The 22,711-nt window shown below is 40.0% G+C and overlaps 1 protein-coding gene across 2 annotated transcripts in view; it reads left to right on the top strand.

The window, feature by feature from the left end:
* Nucleotides 1–945: 945 nt before the first annotated feature.
* The window catches only part of RTN4 (reticulon 4), a 79,635-nt gene continuing 57,869 nt past the window's right edge, over nt 946–22,711 (top strand). The window contains exons 1-2 of one of the 2 annotated variants that reach the window (XM_007970619.3): nt 946–1,756; nt 22,416–22,472. In XM_007970619.3, coding sequence (XP_007968810.3) covers nt 1,201–1,756; nt 22,416–22,472 — 613 coding nt within the window. In that variant the 5' untranslated portion in view covers nt 946–1,200. The remainder of the gene's footprint in view (nt 1,757–22,415; nt 22,473–22,711) is intronic. The other variant, XM_007970622.3, reaches the window with a different exon arrangement.

Genomic DNA, 22,711 nt, shown 5'->3' with positions numbered 1-22,711 from the left:
CTTTCTTTAAACTCTCCAGCCTCAGAAAAAGTGGAATGGGTATCATGCTTATTCCTGCGTATCAAACCAATGAGTATGGGGCTTCCTGACTCCCAGAGGGCCTGAATCATCCGAAATGTTGACTCATGAACCTAAGGTGACTGAAATGTAACGTGAACCAAATTAGCTTTCCAAGGCATCTTTGTATTTCCACTTTCCGGTCTCCCGCCGCCTCTCTCTTTGGGTGACTCACTCTCCTACCATGTAAGAGTCCAGCATCAGGCAGGGCCCCAAACTCGCTTTGGAAGAAGAGCAGACTTTCAAATGGTCGGCCTCAGATCCCCAGTTAATTCAGCACAGCTGTTTTGCCTACCAATTCCAGGGGCTGCGGTTTAGACTGAATGAGTCTGTCAAAAAAACAAGTTTTTTCTTATTTGAGGGTGGTAGTAGTAGTGATGTGGTTTGGAACATTAAGTGAAAAAATAATATTTTATTTCAAGAATCTTTAAAAATCCTTAGGGCCCACTTCACAGTCCCGTTAATACCTTTCTCCAGTCGGGTTTCTTCCTTTCCCGGGAGGAAAGTTTCCACTCCCAGTCCCCCAGGATAACGCCCTTCCGGTGGCGCGCCAGGAACCGCGCCGACCCCTCCTAGCCAGCAGCCCGCCCCCTCTCCCAGTGCTCTACGACAGACGGACCCCCAGCTGCCGGCAAGGCCAAGACCCCACCCCAACTCACAGTTACCCAAAGTGGGGGTGGAGCTCCCAGCTCCCAGCACCGCCCATTGAACGCAATCCCCGCCGGTAAGAGAGAGGAAGTGCCGTAATCCCCACCCACTTTCATCTCCTTCCCTTTCCGTTGGCCTGGCTGGACGCCTATCTTCTCTATCCTGTAGCCGATTGGCTCTCTCCCTCCCGCGCCAGTCCCTGCCCTCCCCCGGGTAGGGTGAGTCACGCCAAACTGGGCGGAGAGTCCGCTGGCCTCTCTCCTAGCTCGTCTGGGCGGCGGCGGCGGCAACTGGGGACAGGGCGGGTGGCGCATCACCGGCGCGGAGGCAGGAGGAGCAGTCTCATTGTTCCGGGAGCCGTCACCACAGTAGGTCCCTCGGCTCGCTCGGCCCAGCCCCTCTCAGTCCTCCCCAACCCCCACAAACGCCGGCGGCTCTGAGACGCGGCTCCGGCGGCGGCAGCAGCAGCTGCAGCATCATCTCCACCCGCCAGCCATGGAAGACCTGGACCAGTCGCCTCTGGTCTCGTCCTCGGACAGCCCACCCCGGCCGCAGCCGGCGTTCAAGTACCAGTTCGTGAGGGAGCCCGAGGACGAGGAGGAAGAAGAGGAGGAGGAAGAAGAGGACGAGGACGAAGACCTGGAGGAGCTGGAGGTGCTGGAGAGGAAGCCCGCCGCCGGGCTGTCCGCGGCCCCGGTGCCCACCGCCTCTGCCGCCGGCGCCCCCCTGATGGACTTCGGAAATGACTTCGTGCCTCCGGCGCCCCGGGGACCCCTGCCGGCCGCGCCCCCCGCCGCCCCGGAGCGGCAGCCGTCTTGGGACCCGAGCCCGGTGTCGTCGACGGTGCCCGCGCCATCCCCGCTGTCTGCTGCCGCAGTCTCGCCCTCCAAGCTCCTTGAGGACGACGAGCCTCCGGCCCGGCCTCCCCCTCCTCCCCCAGCCAGCGTGAGCCCCCAGGCCGAGCCCGCGTGGACCCCGCCCGCCCCGGCTCCCGCCGCGTCCCCCTCCACCCCGGCCGCGCCCAAGCGCAGGGGCTCCTCGGGCTCCGTGGGTGAGTGCCGCGCCCTCTCGCTTTGCGCCGCCCCTCGCGCCCCTCCCTCTTTTGTGTGCAGCCCCAGATGCTTTGGGCTGGGCCATCCTGTCCGCCCCGAGGGGGCTTTGTCTGCAGACTTCGGGGCGATGGCGCCCCTCCTGGTTGGAGGCGCGGGGAGAAGGGTGGGGCGGCCCTTGGAGGCCGGGCTTGTTCTTATTGTCCGTCTTCGTTTCGGGGAACACGTGCACCGCACCCGGCTCCCACTTCTACCCTCTGTGGTGCCCAGCTTACCGATTCTCGGAAGTTAGGCACCCACCCGTAGTAGGAGCCGGGTGTGTACCCGGGAACCAGGGTTGTGGATTTATTGGGTTGGTTGGGCTTCGAAGTAAGGAAGGAAAGGCCTTGGCACCCAGACCTTTTTAGGAGGTGCTTTTGTCTACTCATCTGGGTTGCTCCTTTGGAAAAGGTGCAGTTCTGCTGCAGGTCTGTTGGCCTGCATTCGGCCCTGGGCTCCCTTCTCACCTCCTGCCTGGCGTGGGTGGCCCCTTTGCGCTTCCCCTCCCCCTCCTGTGCTTGTGGGGAGCTGGCCGAGTGGAAAACGTCCACATTGACCCAACCGCAGTGAAGGGAGAGCGCCTCCAGTGGTGTGGTGCGTGGAGAAACGGGAAGGAGAGAGTTCTGGTAAAGTCCTGCCACCGCCCAGCTCACCGGGGTGTGATGTGGACTGCTCCCCACCAGCTAAACCGAGCCAGGGAGAGAGGATCTGGGCATTGTATTCCGAGGGGGCGTAGTTCTGCCAGGGTTTCAGCTGCAGGGTCGGAGGAATTGATGTTAGTGTGGACTTGGCCCAGCCTCTTAGTGCATCATAATTGAATCTTAAAGAAAAAAATAAAAGGCAAAATGGTTGACATTCCTAAAGAAGGGAAAACCTGTGGATTCCTTGCCAGGAATTGGCTAATTGAACTCGTGGCAGATTTACCATGAGACATAGAGAAGTGTTTTGAGACAGACATTTTCATATATATTGGTTAGAAATACAGTTTTTCAGAAGTGATATGTTTTAGGTTACAGAATCAAAATACAGTCACGTGCCGCATAACGACGTTTAGGTCAAGGACAGACGTATATGCAACGGTGGCCCCGAAAGGTTATAATGGCCCCGAAAGGTTATAATGGAGCTGAAAAATTCCTGCGGACTAGCGACGTCTTGATCCTGACCTTGTGTAGGCCTAGGGTAATGTGTTTGTATCTTAAGTTTGTAACGTTAAAAAAAAAAAAAGTAGAAAAAAGCTTATAGAATAAGGATATAAAATTTTTTTTTATAGCTATAAAAGGTGTTTGTGTTTTAAGTTAAACGTTATTACAATAAGAGCCAAAAAGTTTATAAAATAGAAAAGTTACAGTAAGCTAAGGTTAATTTATTGTTGAAGAAATATATCTAAAGATAAATTTAGTGTAGCTTAACCGTAGAGTGTAAGTTGTACAGTAGTGCATGGTAGTGTCCTAGGCCTTCACATTCACTCGCTACTAACATCCAGAGCAGCTTCTAGGCTTGCAAGCTCTATTCATGGCCAATGCCCTGTACACGTGTGCCATCTTTTAATCCTTTGTACAGTGTATTTTAGGTATGTTTAGATAAGCACTACACAAATACCATAGTGTTACAGTTGCCTACAGTAACATTCTGTATAGGTTAGTAGCCTAGAAGCAATTTATTATACCATATAGCCTAGGTGTATAGTAGGCTCTACCATCTAGGTTTGTGTAAGTACACTGATGTTTGCACAACGACAGAATTGCCTAACAATACATTTCTCAGATCCTGTTCCCACTGTTCAGTGAGGCATGACTGTATGTATGGTCTGTAAAATAGTTTTCAAGTTCTTTCTTTCACCTAAGTCCCTGATTGTATATTATTATTAGGCCCATTGTTTTATTGCTGTTTTCATCTTGGGAAATTATTTTGGAAGGGAAAAAAATCACGTTTGTTAGAGATTGAGAATGCATAATAAATTAGATGCATTCATAAGTACTTGCTACTTCGGGGACGGAAAGTGTGTCCCACTAGCAGTAGGACCTTTAGGTATAAAAGGTCAAGAATCAAGTAGTGTAACTGCCTGCTTGGAAATCTTCATAGCCTTGTAGGATGTTAGAGGTGGATTATTTCTTAAAAGAAAATCAGTCTGATTTTTTTTTTTTTCTCAATTCACTTCTCCACAATGGGGAAAAATAAGCCAATTGTGATGCTTTTGAATAATATTTTGATGTTGATATACTCCTCACCCCCATACTACTCAAAACACTAATTGCCATATTAAAGGTCTTAGAAGATGAGGAGTAACAATCTTTTTCTTTATGAAAAAGACATACTTGAGGGAAACTGAGGCAAGAGAGGAAAAATATAAAATAAGTTTTTAAACAGAATTTTTTTTTTCTTTTTTTTTTTTTTGAGATAGTCTCCCTCTTGTTGCCCAGGCTGGAGTGCAGTGACACAATCTCGGCTCACTGCAACCTCCACCTCCCAGAGTCAAGTGATTCTCCTGCCTCAGCCTTCCGAGTAGCTGGGATTACAGGTGCCTGCCACCACGCCCAGCTAATTTTTGTATTTTTAGTAGAGATGGGATTTCAGCATGTTGGCCAGGCTGGTCTTGAACTCCTGACCTCCAGTGATCCGCCGGCCTCAGCCTCCCAAAGTGTTGGGATTACAGGCGTGAGCCACTGCACCTGGCCACAGGAAGTTTAATGATTGACAAAAGCATACTCATCTTGTATTGGTATGGGAACAAAGAAAAGAGTTCTGTCTTTGAACATTAGGGATTCAGGGGGTGACAGCACTCTCTTGGAATCTTGTGTGTTGGAATGCTGAGGTTGGAAGGCAAAGGGGAAAGAATATTGCCTGTTCAGAGTTCCCTAATTCCATATTGATGATACCTATTGGGAAACTTAAGTTCTATTAGTAAGTGTAAGAGCATTGTGATTATGGTCGTGGATAGTTAACCATTTTCAATATGTCTGGATTTCTTAATGCATTCAAGAGTTTGTTCATTAATTCAACCGATTATTGATTACCTACCAAGAGACAGGCTCTATTCTGAGCTTTGAGGGTATAGCAATAAGCAAGACACATGTTCTCACCCTTGGGAGAGTACAGATAATAAGCACGTAAAGAACCCAGAATAGCCGTGGTATGAGGAAAATAAACAGGATAATGGCATAGAGAATGATGGAGATTTATGGGGGCTTTTTAAGCCCCCATAAACACTAAGAAAGGCTTAGAAGGTGAGATTTGAGCTGCAGAGATAAAAAATTTCCAAGCAACTTCAGGGCAAACCCCTGAGGCAGAAATGAGCTCTTTGTGTCGGAGAATCTAGTGTAAGACTAGTGAGAAAAACTAGTGGGAGAGTGGAGAGGTGGCCTCACCCACCCAGATCACTGGGGGTCTCTAACAGGCGATGGTAAAAATGTTTAGCATTAAAAAATATATATATATGGTTATTAAATAATTATACTGTGATTTTGGAACTAAGATAAGTTTGGAAGATTCAGGGCTACTGAGAGGACTGATGTGTGAGATAAAGGTGAGAAATGTGCAGAGCAGGGTTAGAAGCATAGACTAGCCTACCTGGAAGAGAGGGTTTCTAGATCACTGACACTTGTCTGTTTAACATTGCTGTTTACATTATTTATGAGTAATCCCTGATTTTCATCTGTTAATAAGTTGTAATTTTACTGTTTGCTGTTGTCAGCACATCTCCATCGCAATGCAGTAACTGATGTGAGACTAAAACCTTTCACTTCAGGGCCATTTTTCATGGAAAAATACTTGGCTTAGTGGTTGGTTAAGTTAGGCTTTGAGGATATGCACAGAAAACTCTGGCTAGAAATTGATTTGAGAGCAGTTGAAACATAATTAAGGGTGACTTCAGGCTGGTTTCTGGACATGTTCTAAACCAAGGTTAATTGAGACTGAAAATACATAGATCTGGATACAGAATGCAAAATTAAGGAATTTGGATTTTATCATTCCACTTTAATCCATGCTCTGCTATCCAGTTGCCCTTGCTTTTGGTAATTTATATTATGAAACCAAAAATGTTTTTATTAATTGTTGTTTCTAAAGTTGTTATTTTTCACCCCCTCTTGAATTAGAGCTTTAGGCTTTGGGAAGACAGCCATTGAAGGTTATTTGAACCGAGCGGAGGCACTGGGAAAGCGGTGTTAGAAAATTGGTGACAATATTTAAGATAGGTGGGAAGGAAAAAGAGATGAATTATTTAGAAAGCTATTACAGTAGTTCTGAGAGAGATGAGTAGGGCCTGAACTAGTTCATTATTTGTTCATTCAGTGAAAATGGAATAGAATAGAAGGGAGGAATATAAGAGTATAAGAAGCACGCTTTCTTTAATTGGCTGTGAATCTGTTTGTATAGTTAGGTTACAAAAAGGCTGTATGAAAGACGAATTGATAGGACTTGGAAACCATGAATGTAAAAACAAAGAAAAGAATATTAGTGCTTATTAAATCAGCTTCAGAGACTGCCAAAATTTAATTGCCATGAAAATTTGTGTAAAATTGAATATTGCTCATAAATATAGATTATGGGTTGGGGCTTAAAAATTACTAGTTTTTAGTATTGTAAAGCCATTTATTATATGATCATTTCTATTGGCATAGGAGCATGTATTAGAAATTTTAAGAGATTGTGTGACATATGGTTTAAATATTAGGTATCAGTTCTTAATATAAAGTCCAAGTTCCCAGGAAGTAAGTAGATGCTTCTAAAGACAAGAAAGTCATGCCCGTCCATTCCCCACTTTCATTTTTGTCATTCTGAATAATTTCTGGTTAAACCATTCCTTATTTTTAAAAGTTGGGAATAAGTAGTATCCTCCCTATGGATATGGTGAATTATGTTTCAGATTGGTTCCTCAGCACCTCAGTGTCAAATTTGTGTGTGTGTGTGTTTTTTTTTTTTTTGTAATTTGCAAACTCTCAAGTCCTTTTTAAAATGAAGTAATGGATATACGTGGAACCACTGATAAATAACTACACGGAATAGTGTTTAGAAAACATGCTATTTTAGTGCTATGTTATTGTAAACTTAAAGGATTTGCCATATTACAAAAACATTTCTGAAAAGGAGCATGCTACCTAATGTCCATTAATTGGCTTTGTTTTATGTGTAGTTACTTTCTTTTAAAAAATCTAAAAACCGGCCGGGCGCGGTGGCTCAAGCCTGTAATCCCAGCACTTTGGGGGGCCGAGACGGGCGGATCACGAGGTCAGGAGGTCGAGACGATCCTGGCTATCTTGGTGAAACCCCGTCTCTACTAAAAAATAGAAAAAACTAGCCGGGCGAGGTGGCGGGCGCCTGTCGTCCCAGCTACTTGGGAGGCTGAGGCAGGAGAATGGCGTAAACCCGGGAGGCGGAGCTTGCAGTAAGCTGAGATCCGGCCACTGCACTCCAGCCTGGGTGACAGAGCGAGACTCCGTCTCAAAAAAAAAAAAAAAAAAAAAAAAAAAATCTAAAAACCAAAAAATGATGGTCTCACTTTTGTCCAGGTGGGTCTCAAACTTGGGGCCTGAAGCAATCCTCCTGCCTGGGCCTCCCAAATGCTGGGATTACAGGCATGAGCAACCATGCCTGGCAAGTGTGTGTTTGTTTTTGAGACAGAGTCTTACTCTCTCGCTCTGGCTGGAGTGCAGTGGCGTGATTATGGCTCACTATAGCCTTGACCTCCTGGGCGTAAGCAGTCCTCCTACTTCAGCCCCCCAAGTAGCTGGGACTACAGGTGCACACCCCTATGCTGGCTATTTTTAAATTTTAAAAAAATTTTATTTTATTTTTAAAATTTACATTTATTTATATTTTGGAGACAGGATCTTGCTCTTTCACCTAGGCTGAAGTGTAGTGGTGCAGTCTCGGCTCACTGCAGCCTCATTTTTCTGGGCTCAAGTGATCTTGCCACCTCAACCTCCCAAGTAGCTGGGACCACAGGCACGTAATTTTTGTATTTCTTGTGGAGACAGGGTTTCGCCATGTTGCCCAAGCTGGCCTCAAACTCCTGAGCTCAAGCAGTCCCCTCAAAGTGCTGGGTTTACAGGTGTGAGCCACGACGCCCAACCTAAATTTATTTTTATTTTTATTTTATTTTATTTTATTTTTGAGGTGTAGTCTTGCTCTGTAGCCCAGGCTGGAGTGCAGTGGCGCAATCTCGGCTCACTGCAACCTCCACCTCCTAGGTTCAAGCAGTTCTCCTGCTGCAGCCTCCCAAGTAGCTGGGACCACAGGCATGTGCCACCACGCCTGGCTAATTTTTGTGTTCTTAGTAGAGATGGGGTTTCACCATGTTGGCCAGGCTGATCTTGAACTCCTGACCTCAGGTGACCCACCTCCCTTGGCCTCCGAAAGTGCTGGGATTACAGGTGTGAGCCACTGCTCCCAACTTTATTTTTATTTTTTTAAAGATGGGGTCTTACTATGTTGGCCAGGTTGGTCTTGAACTCGTGGGCTCAAGCAGTTCTCCCGCCTCGACCCTTGAAAGTGCTGAGATTACAGGTGTGAGCCACTGTGCCCTGCCAGTTACTTTCATAATATACCTTTAAGCAACTTATTTGAGTAACTGCTGATTCAAAGCCTCACTTTAATGGTTCCTTTTTAAAGTACTTTGCTAGCCCAGGATAAAAGTATCAACTGAATGGCTATTTCTTGGTTCTTCCCTGGAACCCCTAAATAAGTAGAAGTAAATGTTGCAGATATACTATACTTATGGTACATTCTTTGAGACTTTTTGTTGTTGTTTCTAAAGGGATCAGGTTCTTCTGAGGATGACAGCACTAGGGATGGGAACTGTAATGGTAAAACTATAGTTAGTAGTGTTTGAATGAATGTGACCTTTGTGGATAGCTAGTGCAGTACATAGGTATGCAAAATGATGAGACCCAGCTTTACTGATGCTAAGATTTTCTCAGACTAATGCCCTCATCATCCTTTTTAACCCCAAAGGAGGAGTTAATAATTTCATATTTAAGCTATTGATTTTTATGTTTCTTGGAATGATCATTGATTTTTAAGTTGCTTTCATCATGTGTTTCCATAACATTCTGTTCTTATCTCTTCATAGTGTATATCATTCTATAAAAGGTAATGGTATGGTTACTGATTTTTGTTCTCCACCAGATGGTGTACTGCTTGAGGAAAGGTGCTGTTACCTTTTTCCTTGAGGAAAAGGACTGTATGCATTGTATCTGCATTGCAGTGCCTTAGATGTGATAGGCACTCAGTTTGTTGAATGAGTAAGATGCTGATCTTCATATTCTGTATAGTTCTAGAATTACTATAGTATTTTCTCACGATAAAAATCCCAAATCTTATGAAAGCATTTATTTATTTATATATACGTTAAAAATTCCGATAGTGCTACAAGAATATACAGAAAAGTAACTCTTTGTAGGTGTTACCCAGATTTCCACAAATTGTCTTCTGTAGATCCACCCTCTGTTAGTAGTTTCTTGAGTATCTGTTTAGAGATAATCTGTGGAAAAATATTTATACATGTATATCTTTTTCACTTTATTTTCCACAAAAACAGATGCAGAGGACTCTGGGGATGTACCGTATTTTATTTAATCCGTCCCTTATTGATGGTTATTTAGGTTGATACTTAATTTTTTCTCTTACAAATAATATTTCTGTGAACACCCTTGTATACACTTCTTTGGGAATACATGCCATTATATATGTTGTAGGATAAATCTGTGCAAGTAGAATTACTGGTTCAAAGGATATTTGCATTTAAAATGTTGGTGGCTAATGCAAGTATCATTCAAAGAATTGTTCCAACATTTATTCCCACTAACCTGTTAAGGTACCTTTTCCCTTATATCTTTACGAACACAACATATTAGTGAACTAATACATTGTTTAGCAAATTGTTCTTTTAATTTCCATTTGAGTCATTTTTCATAGACTTAGGTGTCAGTTTTTTTCTAATCACAGCTTTTGCCTATTCTTTTGGGTTTTTGGTCTCATGTGTGTAGATTCACTTAATCTGCATTGTAAGGTAACTAGCCTTTTGTCATATGTCTTGAAAACTTTTTATTGATTTGTTATTTGTATTTTGACCATATGGTATATTTTTCTGTTTAGACATTTTTACGTAGTCAGGTTTATCATTTATGACTCAAAGTCATAAAAGTCAAAAAAGTAATTGAGTTTTATGTAATTCTTAGAAAATCCTTCTTGAGGATCATAATTTTCCCCCATGTTTACTCCTAATGAGTACTTTTATACGTTTTATGATTTCATTTTAACATTTAATTATTTGATTTATTTGCAGTTTGTTCTAGAAAGTGAAGTAGTGAAATAATTTTATATTTCAAGATTATTTCCCATTTGTTCCAATACCTTTTGTTTTGAATTATCCTTCTTAACCACTTTGAAGTACCATTTTTGTCATATTCTTGTAGTATGGGTGAAATATTTCCTCTGCTTTTCCATTTATCTGTCAGATCACACAGAAGTATCAGATTGTTGTACTATAATTTTTAAATACTAGCTAGATGGCTTTTCCAGAAATATTTTTCTTGGCTATCTTATGTGTGTATAATTTTCTACCTCATCTTAAAATTTTTTTATCTTGTCCCCTCTCCCTCTGTTGGAGTTTTAGTAGGTTGCATTACATTTATGGATTAATTTTGGGGAGAATCGAAATACTTTCGGTGTTAATATTGTGTATTTTTCCATAAACACATGGTTTTTATTAACATGTATTTTTAAAAATTAGCATATAATTAAGTGAACTAGAGACTTTTAAAAATAAATATTCTAGCCTCCTTGAAACATACTGAATTATACAGGTATTTGGCTCTCTCTTTTCAGTTGATAATTGACTGAGAAAGACAGCTAAGTCTTCCTGCTTTTTCATTTCAAAAAAAAAATTGTGTTGAGAATGAAAAAAATATTCTCTGTATTCCTGTAGTAGGAGCTATAGCTGCCAAATACTGGATTTTTTTAAAAAAGCAGTCTCTTTACATAGGTGGCCCTCTACTTTTCAAAAATAATTATTTCTTTAATAGCTTGTTCTTTTCATTGATGGAATTGTTACCACAGATACAGAAAGTTTATAAAGTTTTGTTGTTCAAGAGTTTGGAGTTGCTGCTTATATTGGTGGTCTCTTAGAAGTTCAGTATTAAGAAAAAAATTAATATGTTCCTTTTTTTGTTTTTTAAACTAGGCCTAGGGCTGAGTAAGAGAACAAGAAAGATGGATAGAGGTTGTACTTACGAGAGGTACAGGTAGCAGAATAAGGAAAAAATACAAGCCCCTAGTTATAAAGAATTTTCTGCTCTTAAAACCAGAGGATTTTGTGATTGGCCTTACGGGACATAGTTACAGATCTCTGAACTGCTTTTGTGGAAAGAGAGAAGCTTGCTTAAGGATTCCAGGTCTGCCTACATGTTCTTTCTCCCCAATTTTGTAGGTTGGTTTGTAAACTCGCCTAATTGGAAGGTGCCATTATTAAGTTCATTTATCTCAGTGCCCTGGCAACCCTAGATGGAGGTGACCTATGACCTAAAAGCATGACAACTTTTTTTGTTTTTAAGCTACTAGAGGTTTTGATCTCAGAAAATAAGGGAATTTACTTTTATTTATTCTTTTCTTTTCTGAAGAGGTTACCAAAGATGCTTGTATCTATGATATAAATCCCTTTCATAAATATTGTCTTTACAACTTCTGAGTCTCAGTTCATCAACATCATTGTTAAATTATGGAAAGTTTTATTTTACCAAATTCTGATATTTTAATTTTGTATAAAAACCAAATTTTGTATAAAATAACTTGATAAAAACTTTGTTAGATGCTTTTGCTTGCATAGGTGAATTATTGGAAATCAGAATATAGAAGATCAAGTAAGTATTTCATTATATTTTATAGGCCATCTGTACTACACACAGATCGGCCATAAGGATTAGGGCTATAAGACATCACTTGAACAAGGACTGAGAAACTGCCACCTACAGCATACCTTCTCATTTACCCTCTTATCAACCAAACTCACTCTTGTTCCCTTGTTAAAATTTTGTTAATGAAACATGTTGTGGGGGCTATGGTTAAGTTTAACATTGATAGAATCAAACGTATATATTTTAATGGACTTCTAAAAGAGTTGAGGGTAAAACTGTGGTTAAAATGGCTTCAATACAATAGAATTAGTATCAAGCATCCAGGTAATGTTCACATTTCCATTTATTTATTTAGAGATGGAGTTTCGTTCTTGTCACCCAGGCTGGAGTGCAGTGGTGTAATTTTGGCTTACTGCAACCTTCACCTCCTGGGTTTAAGTGATTCTCCTGCCTCAGTCTCTGAGTAGCTGTGATTGTAGGCCCAAAACTACACCTGGCTAATTTTTGTATTTTTAGTAGAGAACGGGTTTTCACCATATTGGGCAGGCTGGTCTCGAACTCCTGACCTCAGGTGATTCACCTGCCTCGTTCCCCCAAAGTGCTGGTGTGAGCTTTACTGAATGTCATAAATGGCCTTTTTTTTTTTTTTTTTTTTTTTTTAACAGAATCAGAATTCAAGTAAGGTCCACATGTTACAGTAGATCAATTTGATTTATTAGTCTTTTAATCTGTCAACAGGTTCTCCCTTGCTTGTGGTCTCTCTCTCTCTCTCTGCAGTTTATTTGTTGAAGAATGCCCATACAATTTTTTCATTTTAATGTTTTTACCTGCAGTAAAATGCACAGATCTTAAGTTTTAACAGTTTCATATTTTGACAAATGCATACATTTATTTAATCCACATCCCTGACAAGATATACAACATTTCTATCATCCTAGAAAGATCTCTTGGGTCCTTAGCAGTCAGTCCTTCAATCCTTTGCTCTGGTTCCTACCTCCTACACCAATCCCAAACAACTACTGTTTTGATTTCTTTCATCATAGATTAGTTTTACGTATTTTAAAGCATCAGTCTGTATGAATGGAATCATACATTTTGTGCTTGGCTACTTGCATTCAGCATGATGCTTTTAAGACTTACTAATGATGCTGCAGGTATCTCTAATTTGTTCCTTTTTACTGCTGAGTGGTATTCCATACTAAGAATATAGCACAGTTTAATTATTTATTCACTTGTTGGGCGTTTGGATTATATTTTTTGGTTACCATGAACAAAAGAATGCTGTGAACGTTCTTACATAGACATTTTTGTATGCATATATTTTCATTTCTCTTAGGTAAATACGTGAGAGTAGAATTGCTGAGTCATGGGGTAGCTATATATTTAACTTTATAAGAAGTTGCTTAACTGTTCCCCCAACCACTTCCACCAGCAATGTGTGAGAATTCTAGTGGCTCTACATTTGCACCAACATTTGATATTGTCAATTTTTTGATTTCTAACCTTTTTAGTGGTTATGTAGTGGTTCCTCATTGTGATCTTAATTTAGATTTCCCTAGTGAATAAAGAATTAGGGGACTTTTACATGTCCTTTATGTGTATGTTTTCTTTGGTGAAGTGTCTGTTCAAGTAATTTGCCCATTCTTAAATTGGGTTGTATGCCTTTTTTCCTACATATTTGTAAGAGTTATCTCTATATATTATGGATACAAATCTTTGGTCTGATACATGTGTTGTGAATATATTCTGCTAGTCTATAGCTTGCCTATTAATTTTATTGATCATTTCTTTTGATGAGTATAAGTTTTTAATTTTGAGAAGTCATAATTACTTTTTCTTTCATGGTTAGTGCTTTCTTTGTGATGTCTAAGACATTTTTGCCTACTTACAAGATTGTGAAGACACTTTGTTTTCTTCTAGAAGCTTGACAGTTTTAGCTTTTGTTTGTCTTGATCCATTTTGAGGTACTTTTTGTCTATGGTATGAGTTACTATAGATCCAGATTTGTTTTTTTTCCATGCATATAATATCCAGTTTTCCCAGCAGAGTTTTTTGAAAATATTTTTCTTTTTCTATTGAATTGCTTTGATGCCTTTGGGAAAAAAAAATTGACCATATGAAGTGTGTCTATTTATATACATCTATTTTGTGTTACTGATTTTTCTATCCTTATGCCAATACTTGATTATTGTAGCTTTATAGCAAGTCATAAATTAAGTAGTGTGACTGCAAGTTTGATCTTTTTTCAAAATTGTTTTGTGTCTTCTAGGTGTCTAGTATTTCTGCATAAATTTCAGAATCAGCTTGTTCATTTCTATAAAATTCCTGTTACGAATTTGATTGGGATTGCATTGAATCTTTAACTTAGTAGGGGGGAATAAGTGACATCTTAGGATTTGAGATTTTACACTACTTCAAAGGTAGCAAGTTAGCCTGTCATATAGTTTCATGGATGCTGGCAGAGGATATAAGATGCCTGGGTCAGAGGCAGAGGACCTTTATTACTCACAGCAATGACAGTAGCCAGAATATTAGCATTTTCTTGTGCTAGTTCCCTCAGCCCCATTTCACATGGAACAACACTGAGATGGCTGAGTGAGATCTGCACCTGTAGCAGGTTGTATTATAGGACAGAAATCTTAAGCTTAGGGAAACAAATCTTTTGTGTCACACAATAAACATGGCTGCTTGTTGCTGAAGAAGAAGAAACTAGCTCTATTTTCCGAGGCCGTTCACAATACAAACATTTTTAAAAGATAGGAACATAGGGAAGATGTGTAAAAACACAATATACTCATATTGAGAACTGATACTCATGTAGAGAACTGCTTCCTGACACTCAACAATATTAACATCTTTCAACCCATGAATGTGCTATCTCTGTTGTTTAGATCATCTGTAATTTCTCAGCAGTTTTTCAGTATAGCAATTTTGTGCATCTCTTGTTAAATTTATGCCTAAATATTTTATGTTTTTTTGTTATAGTAAATGATATTTAGAAAATATTTTCATTTTCCATTTGTTTTTACTATATGGAAATAGAGTTAAGTTTTGTAAACTGTCTTTGCATCTATCCTATATCCTTGTAAATTCACTACCGGGTTTGGTAGGGTTATTTTATTTTGAATCCTTAGGATTTTCCAACTACACAGTCCTGTTGTCTATAAGTTAAGATAGTTTTACTTTTCTCTTCAGATCTTTATGAGAAGCCTGGTAGATTGCTTGTTTTACGCAGAATCTTGAGCGAATGCATTAGTCTTTCATCTTTAAGTATGATGTTAGCTGCGTATTTTTTCCTAGATATCCTGACTCTTAGGTTGAGAAAGCTTCCTTCTATTCCTAGTTTGCTGATAATTTTTATGATAACAGGTGTTGAAGTTTGTCAGATAAGTTTTTGACATTTGTTGAGATGATCATATGGTTTTTCTTTTTCGGGCTGCTGTTACTATAGTGAATTTCATTATTTGATTTTATAAAATTTTTTTAATTTTTTTTTTTTTTTTTTTTGAGACAGAGTCTCACTCTGTTACCTTGGCTGGAGTGCAGTGGCATGATCTTGGCTCACTGCAACCTCTGCCTCCTGGTTTCAAGCGTTTCTCATGCCTCAGCCTCCAGAGTCGCTGGGACTACAGGTGCACGCCACCACACCTGGGTAATTTTCGTATTTTTAGTGGAGACAGGGTCTTACCATGTTGCCCACGCTGGTCTCAAACTCTTGGCCTCAAGTGATCTGCCCGCCTCGGCCTCCCAAAGTGCTGGGATTACGGGCATGAGCCACTGCTCATGGCCTATTGTTTGATTTTGAATGTTAAATCAATCTTACCTTCCTGGAATTAAACCCCATTTGGTGATTATTATACTTTTTATGAGTTGCTGGATTCAATCTGCTACTATTTTATTGAAGATTTTTTGCATGTGTGGTTATAAGGAATAATACTATATAAATTAATTTTAATTTTCTTGTAATATCCTTCTCTGGTTTTGGTATTAATGCATAAATCTATAAAAATTTTGGGGAAGCGTTTGCTTTTCCTTTATATGCTGAAAGAGTTTGTGTAAGGTTGGTACTATTGATTAGATGTTTTATAAAATTCACTAATGATTATGTACTCCATCTGTGCTTGGCGTTTTCTTCGTGGAGGTTTTAAATTACAAGTATAGTCACATAGGGCTATTCTGATTTTTGATTTCTGCTTGTGTCAGTGTTGGTAATTTGTGTCTTTCAAGGAATGCATCTATTTCATTTTGATGACTGGGTATAAAGAAACTTGTCTATTTCATTTTGATAAGTAGACATCAAGGAAAATGTCTACTCATCTAAGTTGTCTAATTTATTGCCATGAATTTGTGCATAATGTTCTCTTATGTTTTTAGGACCTACAATAATAGTCTCTCTTTTATTTTCAATACTTGCTTTCTCTCTCTGTCTCTCAGTCTCTGTCTCTCTTGATCATTTTAGGTGATTGTCAATTTTGTTGATCTTTTCAGGGAAGCAACTTTTTGTTTCATTGATTTTTTAAAATCTGTTTTCTATCATTGGTTTCTGCTCTTTACTACTTATTTTCTTTTACTTGTTTGGATTTAACTTGCTCTTTTAAAGTGGAAGCTTTACACTTTGATTTTAAGCCTTTTTTCTAAAAGCATTTAAAAGCTATAGATTTCTCTCTAAGCATTACTTAAGACCATTTTATCTTTTTTTTTTTTAAATTTCTTCAGTTTTTTTTTTTTTTTAAGAGACAGAGTCTTACTGTGTTGTCCAGGCGGGAGTGCAGTGGCGTGATCATGACATGTTACAGCCTCAAACTCCTGGGCTTGAGTGATCCTCCCATCTCAGCATCCTGAGTTGCTAGAACTAAAGGTGTGCACCACTACACCAGCTAATTTTGAAGTTTTCTGTAGAGATAGGGTCTCACTGTGTTGTCCAAACTGGTGTCCAACTCCTGACCTCAAGTGCTCCTCCCACTTTGACCTCCCAAAGTGCTGGGGTTATAGGCATGAGCTACCATGCTTGGCCACTGTTGCTTTTTTTTTTTTTTTTTTTTTGAGATGGAGTGTTGCTCTGTCATCCAGGCTGGAGTACAGTGACGTGATCTCGGCTTACTGCAACCTCTGCTTCCTGGGTTCAAGCAATTCTCCTGCCTCAGCCTCCTGAGTAGCTGGGATTACAGGCACGCGCCACCATGCCCAGCTAATTTTCGTATTTTTAGTAGAGATGGGTTTTCACCATGTTGGTCAGGCTGGTCTCGAACTCCTGACCTCGTGAGCCACTGCACCCGGCCCACTGTTGCTTTTTAAGGGGACTGCAATTACAGGTATTTTAACTCCTTGATTGTCTCTCAGCACTGAGGCACTGTTCCTTTTTTCACTTGCGCTTTTCCCTTGCTGTGTTTCAGTTTGAATAATTTCTGTTGATCTTTCTTTAAGTTTATCAACAAATCTTTTTTCTGTATTGTCTAATCTGCCTTTAAGTTCATCTAGTGATTATTTTTTTCAGTTAATATATTTTACAGTTCTAGCATCTCCATTTGGTCCTTTAGTCTATATTTCTCCACCAAGATTCCCTGTCTCCTCTATATGTCTCTTTCTGTACTTAATATCTTAATGGCTGTTTTAATTTTCATTTTAATAATTTGCTAATCCAGGCCAGGTGTGGAAGTTCACTCTTGTAATTCCAGCACTTTGGGAAGCTGAGGCTGGCAAATCACTTGAGGTCAGGAATTTGAGACCAGCCTGGCCAACATGGTGAAACCCCGTCTCTACTAAAAATACAAAAATTAGCTGGGTGTGATGGCGGACACCTGTAATCCCAGTTACTCAGACGCTGAGGCAGGAGAATTGCCTGAACCTGGGAGGTGGAGGTTGCAGTGAGCCAAGATAGCCCCACTGTACTCCAGCCTGAGCGACAGAATGAGACTCCACCTCAAAAAAAAAAAAAAAAAAAAAAGTGCAAATCCAACATCTACGTTATTTGTTTATGTTTGCTATTCTTTCTTATTTATGGTCATATTTTCTTGCTGCTTTACATGTCCAGTAGTTTTTTATTTGATACTGTATGTCATGGATTCGGTGGTTTTAACTTTGTTCTGGCAGGCAGTTAATTTGCTGGAAAATCATTTTGATCCTTTCAAGTTTTGGTTGTAAAGTGAGGGTGGGTCTGGAGGCGGGGGTCTGCAGACTTACAGGGCCAGTTAGAGTAAATATTTTAGGCTTGTGGGCCATACAGCCTTTGTCTAAACTGTTCATCTCTGTTTTTATTGTGCAAAAGTAGCTATAGACAGTACAGAAGTGAATGGGCATGGCTGTGTTCCAATACAGTGTGGGCTCATGAGCCATGGTTTGCTGACTCTTGGTCTAGAGTGTCCTTTAGGCTTAGAGTAGTCCTGCTTGAGGTGTTTAGTGAGATCTTTCCTCTCTGCCTGGTCAGAATTTTTAGGTCAGGTCTTCCAGCACTTTCTGACCTTTGATATAATCCAGTTAGCTTGCAGATCTACCATAGGTTTCTTGGCTAGGCTTTGCCGAGTCTTGTGCTGTGCACATGCAGCGTAGTATTCACTCAGAGGTTTAAGAGGAACCCCTATCCAGATTTTTGGAGCTCCTTTTCTGTGAAGCTTTTCTTTGTATGTTACCCTGTCCCACAAATTCCAGACAACTCCTCAGTCTCCTTAGCTTAGCAAGAGTTTGCGGTGTTCTTGGGCTTCTCTCTGTACTGTAGACCAGAATGTGCCTTCAGACAGAAAGCAGGGTAGTCATCTCGCAGGTTTCCCTTTCCTCAGAATTCACACTGCTGTCCTGCCTCTTGTCCGTGTCTCAAGATAGTTGCTTCCAGTATTTTGCCCATATTTTTAGTTGCTTATATTGGAAGAATTAGTCTGTTGTGATTAATCTCATAGCCAGAAGCAGAAGTTCTGTGGTTTTAAAATGCAGGTTTTTTCTAGTATTATCATTAGATATGATTTAAATGCCTGTGTTTTCTCATATGTGAAACGGGGTAAGAGTAGTACCTACCTTACAGGGTAGTTTTGAGAACTGAATGAACTTCTGAAACATATGTGCTGGCTCAGCACAGTACCTGTCCCACTTTAATGTTTCCATAAATGTTGTTATATTGTAGAATAGAAGCAATTGATCAATGCAATATTTCTGCTAATTACAAGGTATTTACTGGGTGACAGTTTACCTTGTTTGAGGTGAACAGACTTGAGGGGCTGATACAGTGAGAAGGATTGTACCAGTTGCACTCGTACATAAACACATCCTTCAGATGAAGCACATCTTATGCTTTGAGGAAGCCTAGCTAAAAAATAATAGTGACAAAGCACAAAGACTTGGGAATTAGATGTTTTGAATTCTGACCCTCTGGCCTCCTAGCTCTGTGACTTAGGGCAGGTTGTTACTTCTTTTTTCTTTTCCTCTCCCTCCTTCACAACATTTTGAGGTGGGTACTATTATTATCCTTACTTTACAGATTTCATGAGGCACAGAAAGGCTAAGAGTTACACCATTGTAAGTGATGGATTTGTGATTTGAACTTAGGCAATTCAATTTCATGACCCATGATTGCCTTATTAGGAGTCTGAGCTGTATTCTTGAAGGCCCAGAAGATAACTATTCTGGATTTTTTTTTTGAGAGCTTTTAGAAATGTAGTACTTGTTTTATGGTTAACTCTGGTTTTAATCCCATTTTACAAAATGAAGATTTTTCTTTTTTTCTTAAACATAATGAATCTTTGAAATACCAATTTGAAAACTTTTTTACTTAGAAAAATTCCAGGAATATAGTTTTTATTATAAGAGATTATTGTACTAGGTAAGAATAAGAGTACAGTATATTAAAAAAAATACTTCAAAATTATGGCACAAATTTAGATGTAGTTTGTTTTCCCACTAATTTTAAAAATAATACGTGTTTCTAATTCGCTTTCCAGATAGACAAGCCTCTGAATTAATGGCTTTTAACTATATTGTCTAGATAAAAAAGGCAACTATTTTGTTAAGAATTGGCTAACTCTTATTTAGATGGAGCAGCTGTGTAATTATTTGGTTTTGCTCTTTGACCCTCAAATTTCAGTTTTATACAAGCTAATAATTCATTATTTTAGCTGAAGGGAACTTTCCTTCATTTTACAAATGAGAAACTGTAATTTAAGATCACATAGCAAGTAATCTTTTAAAAATGTGTACACATATATATGCACTTTATTTAAAAATCTTATAAGCCATTATGTTACTCCTTTGACTGGAAAGCCCATCCTACCTATTGCTCTGGGTTGTAGGAAACCCTTTTAAACACACATCATAAATTTCCTGTCATCACCCTCATCTAAGAATCCTTTAAATATGACATCATGCCCAGTATATATTTATCTAAAATATATAGGGCCTTGTGAAATTAGCTCTCCTAATTCATTAAGGGTAATACGCTTGGAAGGTAAGTCCATATTCATGCTAGCTACATCTCTTGGACTTTTATCTATTTTGACAGCCTTGTCTAGCTTGTCCATCCAGATGAAATTGTCTAAATTTATTAGATTCTCTCTGTTCAAGGAATATTACCTTCCAGTCATCTCTCAGGCTCTTTCAAATTGTCTGATGGTAGAGGCCTTTGTCTAGTGTAAACTGTAGAAGATCTTTAGCTTAGTGAAGAGGAGGCCTCCCCCTCTACACTTGTGGGTATATCTTGTCAGGTGGGACGAGAGACTGAGAAAAGAAATAAGACACAGAGACAAAGTATAGAGAAACAACAGTGGGCCCAGGAGACCGGTACTCAGCATACCAAGGACCTGCACCAGCACCGGTCTCTGAGTTCCCTCAGTTTTTATTGATTATTTTCATTATCTCAGCAAGAGGAGTGCGGTAGGAGAGCAGGGTGATAATAAGGAAACGGTCAGCAAGAAAACATGTGAGCAAAAGAATCTGTGTCATAATTAAATTCAAGGGGAGGTACTATGCCTGGATGTGCACGCAGGCCAGATTATGTTTCTCTCCGCCCAAACATCTCATTGGAGGGCAGTTTTTCTCCTATCTCTGAATTGAACAAATGTACAGTCGGGTTTTATACTGAGACATTCAGTTCCCAGGGGCAGGCAGGAGACAGTGGCCTTCCTCTATCTCAACTGCAAGAGGCTTTCTTCCTCTTTAATCCACCTCAGCACAGACCCTTTATGGGTGTCTGGCTGGGGGACGGTCAGGTCTTTCTCATCCCATGAGGCCATATTTCAGACTCTGACATGGGGAAAAACCCTTGGACAATACCCGGTTTTCCAAGGCAGAGGTCCCTGTGGCTTTTCGCAGTGCATTGTGCCCCTGGTTTATTGAGACTAGAGAATGGTGATGACTTTTGCCAAGCATGCTCCTTGTAAACATTTTGTTAACAAGGCATGTCCTGCACAGCCCTAGATCCCTTAAATGTTGATTCCATACAACACATGTTTCTGTGAGCACAAGGTGGGGCAAAGTGGCTGGGGCAAAGTTACAAATTAACAGCATTTAAGCAAAGCAATTTTTTAGCTGCAGGTCAAAATGGAATTTCTTGTGTCTTCCGTTTCTACATGGACACAGTAACAGTCTGATCTTTCTTTCTTTTCCCTACAGCTTAGGGTCTCCCAACTGCAGGTTCAAGATGACATTGTACAAAGTTAATATTACCAAATAGAGTGTGTTAGTTAGCTTGGGCTGCTGTAACAAAATACCATAGGCTGGGTGGCTGAACAGAAATTTACTTTTCACAGTTCTGAAGGCTGGTGAGTCTAAGATCAAGGTGCTGGCAAGGTAGATTTCTTTCTGAGGCCTCTTCTCCTGACTTACAGGTGACCACCATCTCACTGTGTGCTCACATGACCTCTTATGTGTGCCTGCGGAGACAGGGAGCACCACAGCAAGCTCTCTGGTGTCTCTTCCTATAAGGGCACTAATCCCCTCGGCCCAGGCCCCCCACCCCGACTGCATTTAACCCTAATCACCTCCCAAAGTCCCCATCTTCAGATACTGTTACATTCCGGGTTGGGGCTTTAACATGAGTTTTGGAGGAGATACAAGCATTCAGTTCTGTAACATACAGTGATTAAGGAAATGGGCTCTGGAATTGAATTGCCTTAGTCTCTCACTAGTTGTGTATACAAATAACAAGTAGCCCTCACTTAGGTTAATTTTAAATAACACCAATAATAGTGTCGTCCTAAAGGCAGTTAATTATTATTATTTTTTTTTGTATTTTGGACTCTGGCATTTGGACGTTGGCACAGGACTCATGTCTTCAAAGAACGGGGTACAATGACTGTAACAACTTAGAATGTAAGAGAAAATGCGTAATTCTTTAAAAGTGTTTTTCTAAATTAAACATATGCCAGTAAGAAAAGATTAAACATTTGTAGTTGTTAATTTTATTCAAATTCAGCTTTTTAGTTTTGGCTTGAATAGAACAAGACAATTTACCTATATGAAAACCTGAGGAAGCTTTGGATGTGATACGTTAAGTAGAACAGTATTTTAAAGCCACTTTGATTCCTAAGTTTCTTTAACATAAACAGGTTGTATTGCGTCTTGAAAAATGATAGGTTCTATGGATAACATTTAATTAACTTTATAATATATATGATGATTTAACCTGAATTAATAGCACTACTTTTTCTGACTTCCTTTTGATCATGGCCCTTTCTCTGTAAAGTTTTTTGTTAACTTATTACAAACTGAACCCTGGCTTGCTCCTCTGATCTTTAGTCTCCTTTCAGTCTGTCTTTATTTCTGCTGAGGTTATATTCTATTTGTTTTTCAGATGAGACCCTTTTTGCTCTTCCTGCTGCATCTGAGCCTGTGATACGCTCCTCTGCAGGCAAGTTCTTTTCTGCCAGCCTTTTATCCTCTCTGTATTCTAACTTTAACTTTTTAGTGTGTTAACTCTATGCAGAGTAGCTTGGATTTACTAAAAATTAGCATGGTTCCAAGAATGTCTGTCTACTGGAAAAGTTGAAATTTGCATTTTATATGGTATGCCCAAGGGAAAAATGAGCAAAATCCGATGAACACTCGGAAGTACATAAGGAATTCTTGGACCCTTGAATTACATTTACA

Source organism: Chlorocebus sabaeus, chromosome 14 (assembly GCF_047675955.1).
Source record: "Chlorocebus sabaeus isolate Y175 chromosome 14, mChlSab1.0.hap1, whole genome shotgun sequence".
In the NCBI taxonomy this organism is placed as follows: domain Eukaryota; kingdom Metazoa; phylum Chordata; class Mammalia; order Primates; family Cercopithecidae; genus Chlorocebus; species Chlorocebus sabaeus.
The sequence above is the reverse complement of the archived record's forward strand: the minus strand, read 5'-3'. Positions and strand labels throughout refer to the sequence as shown.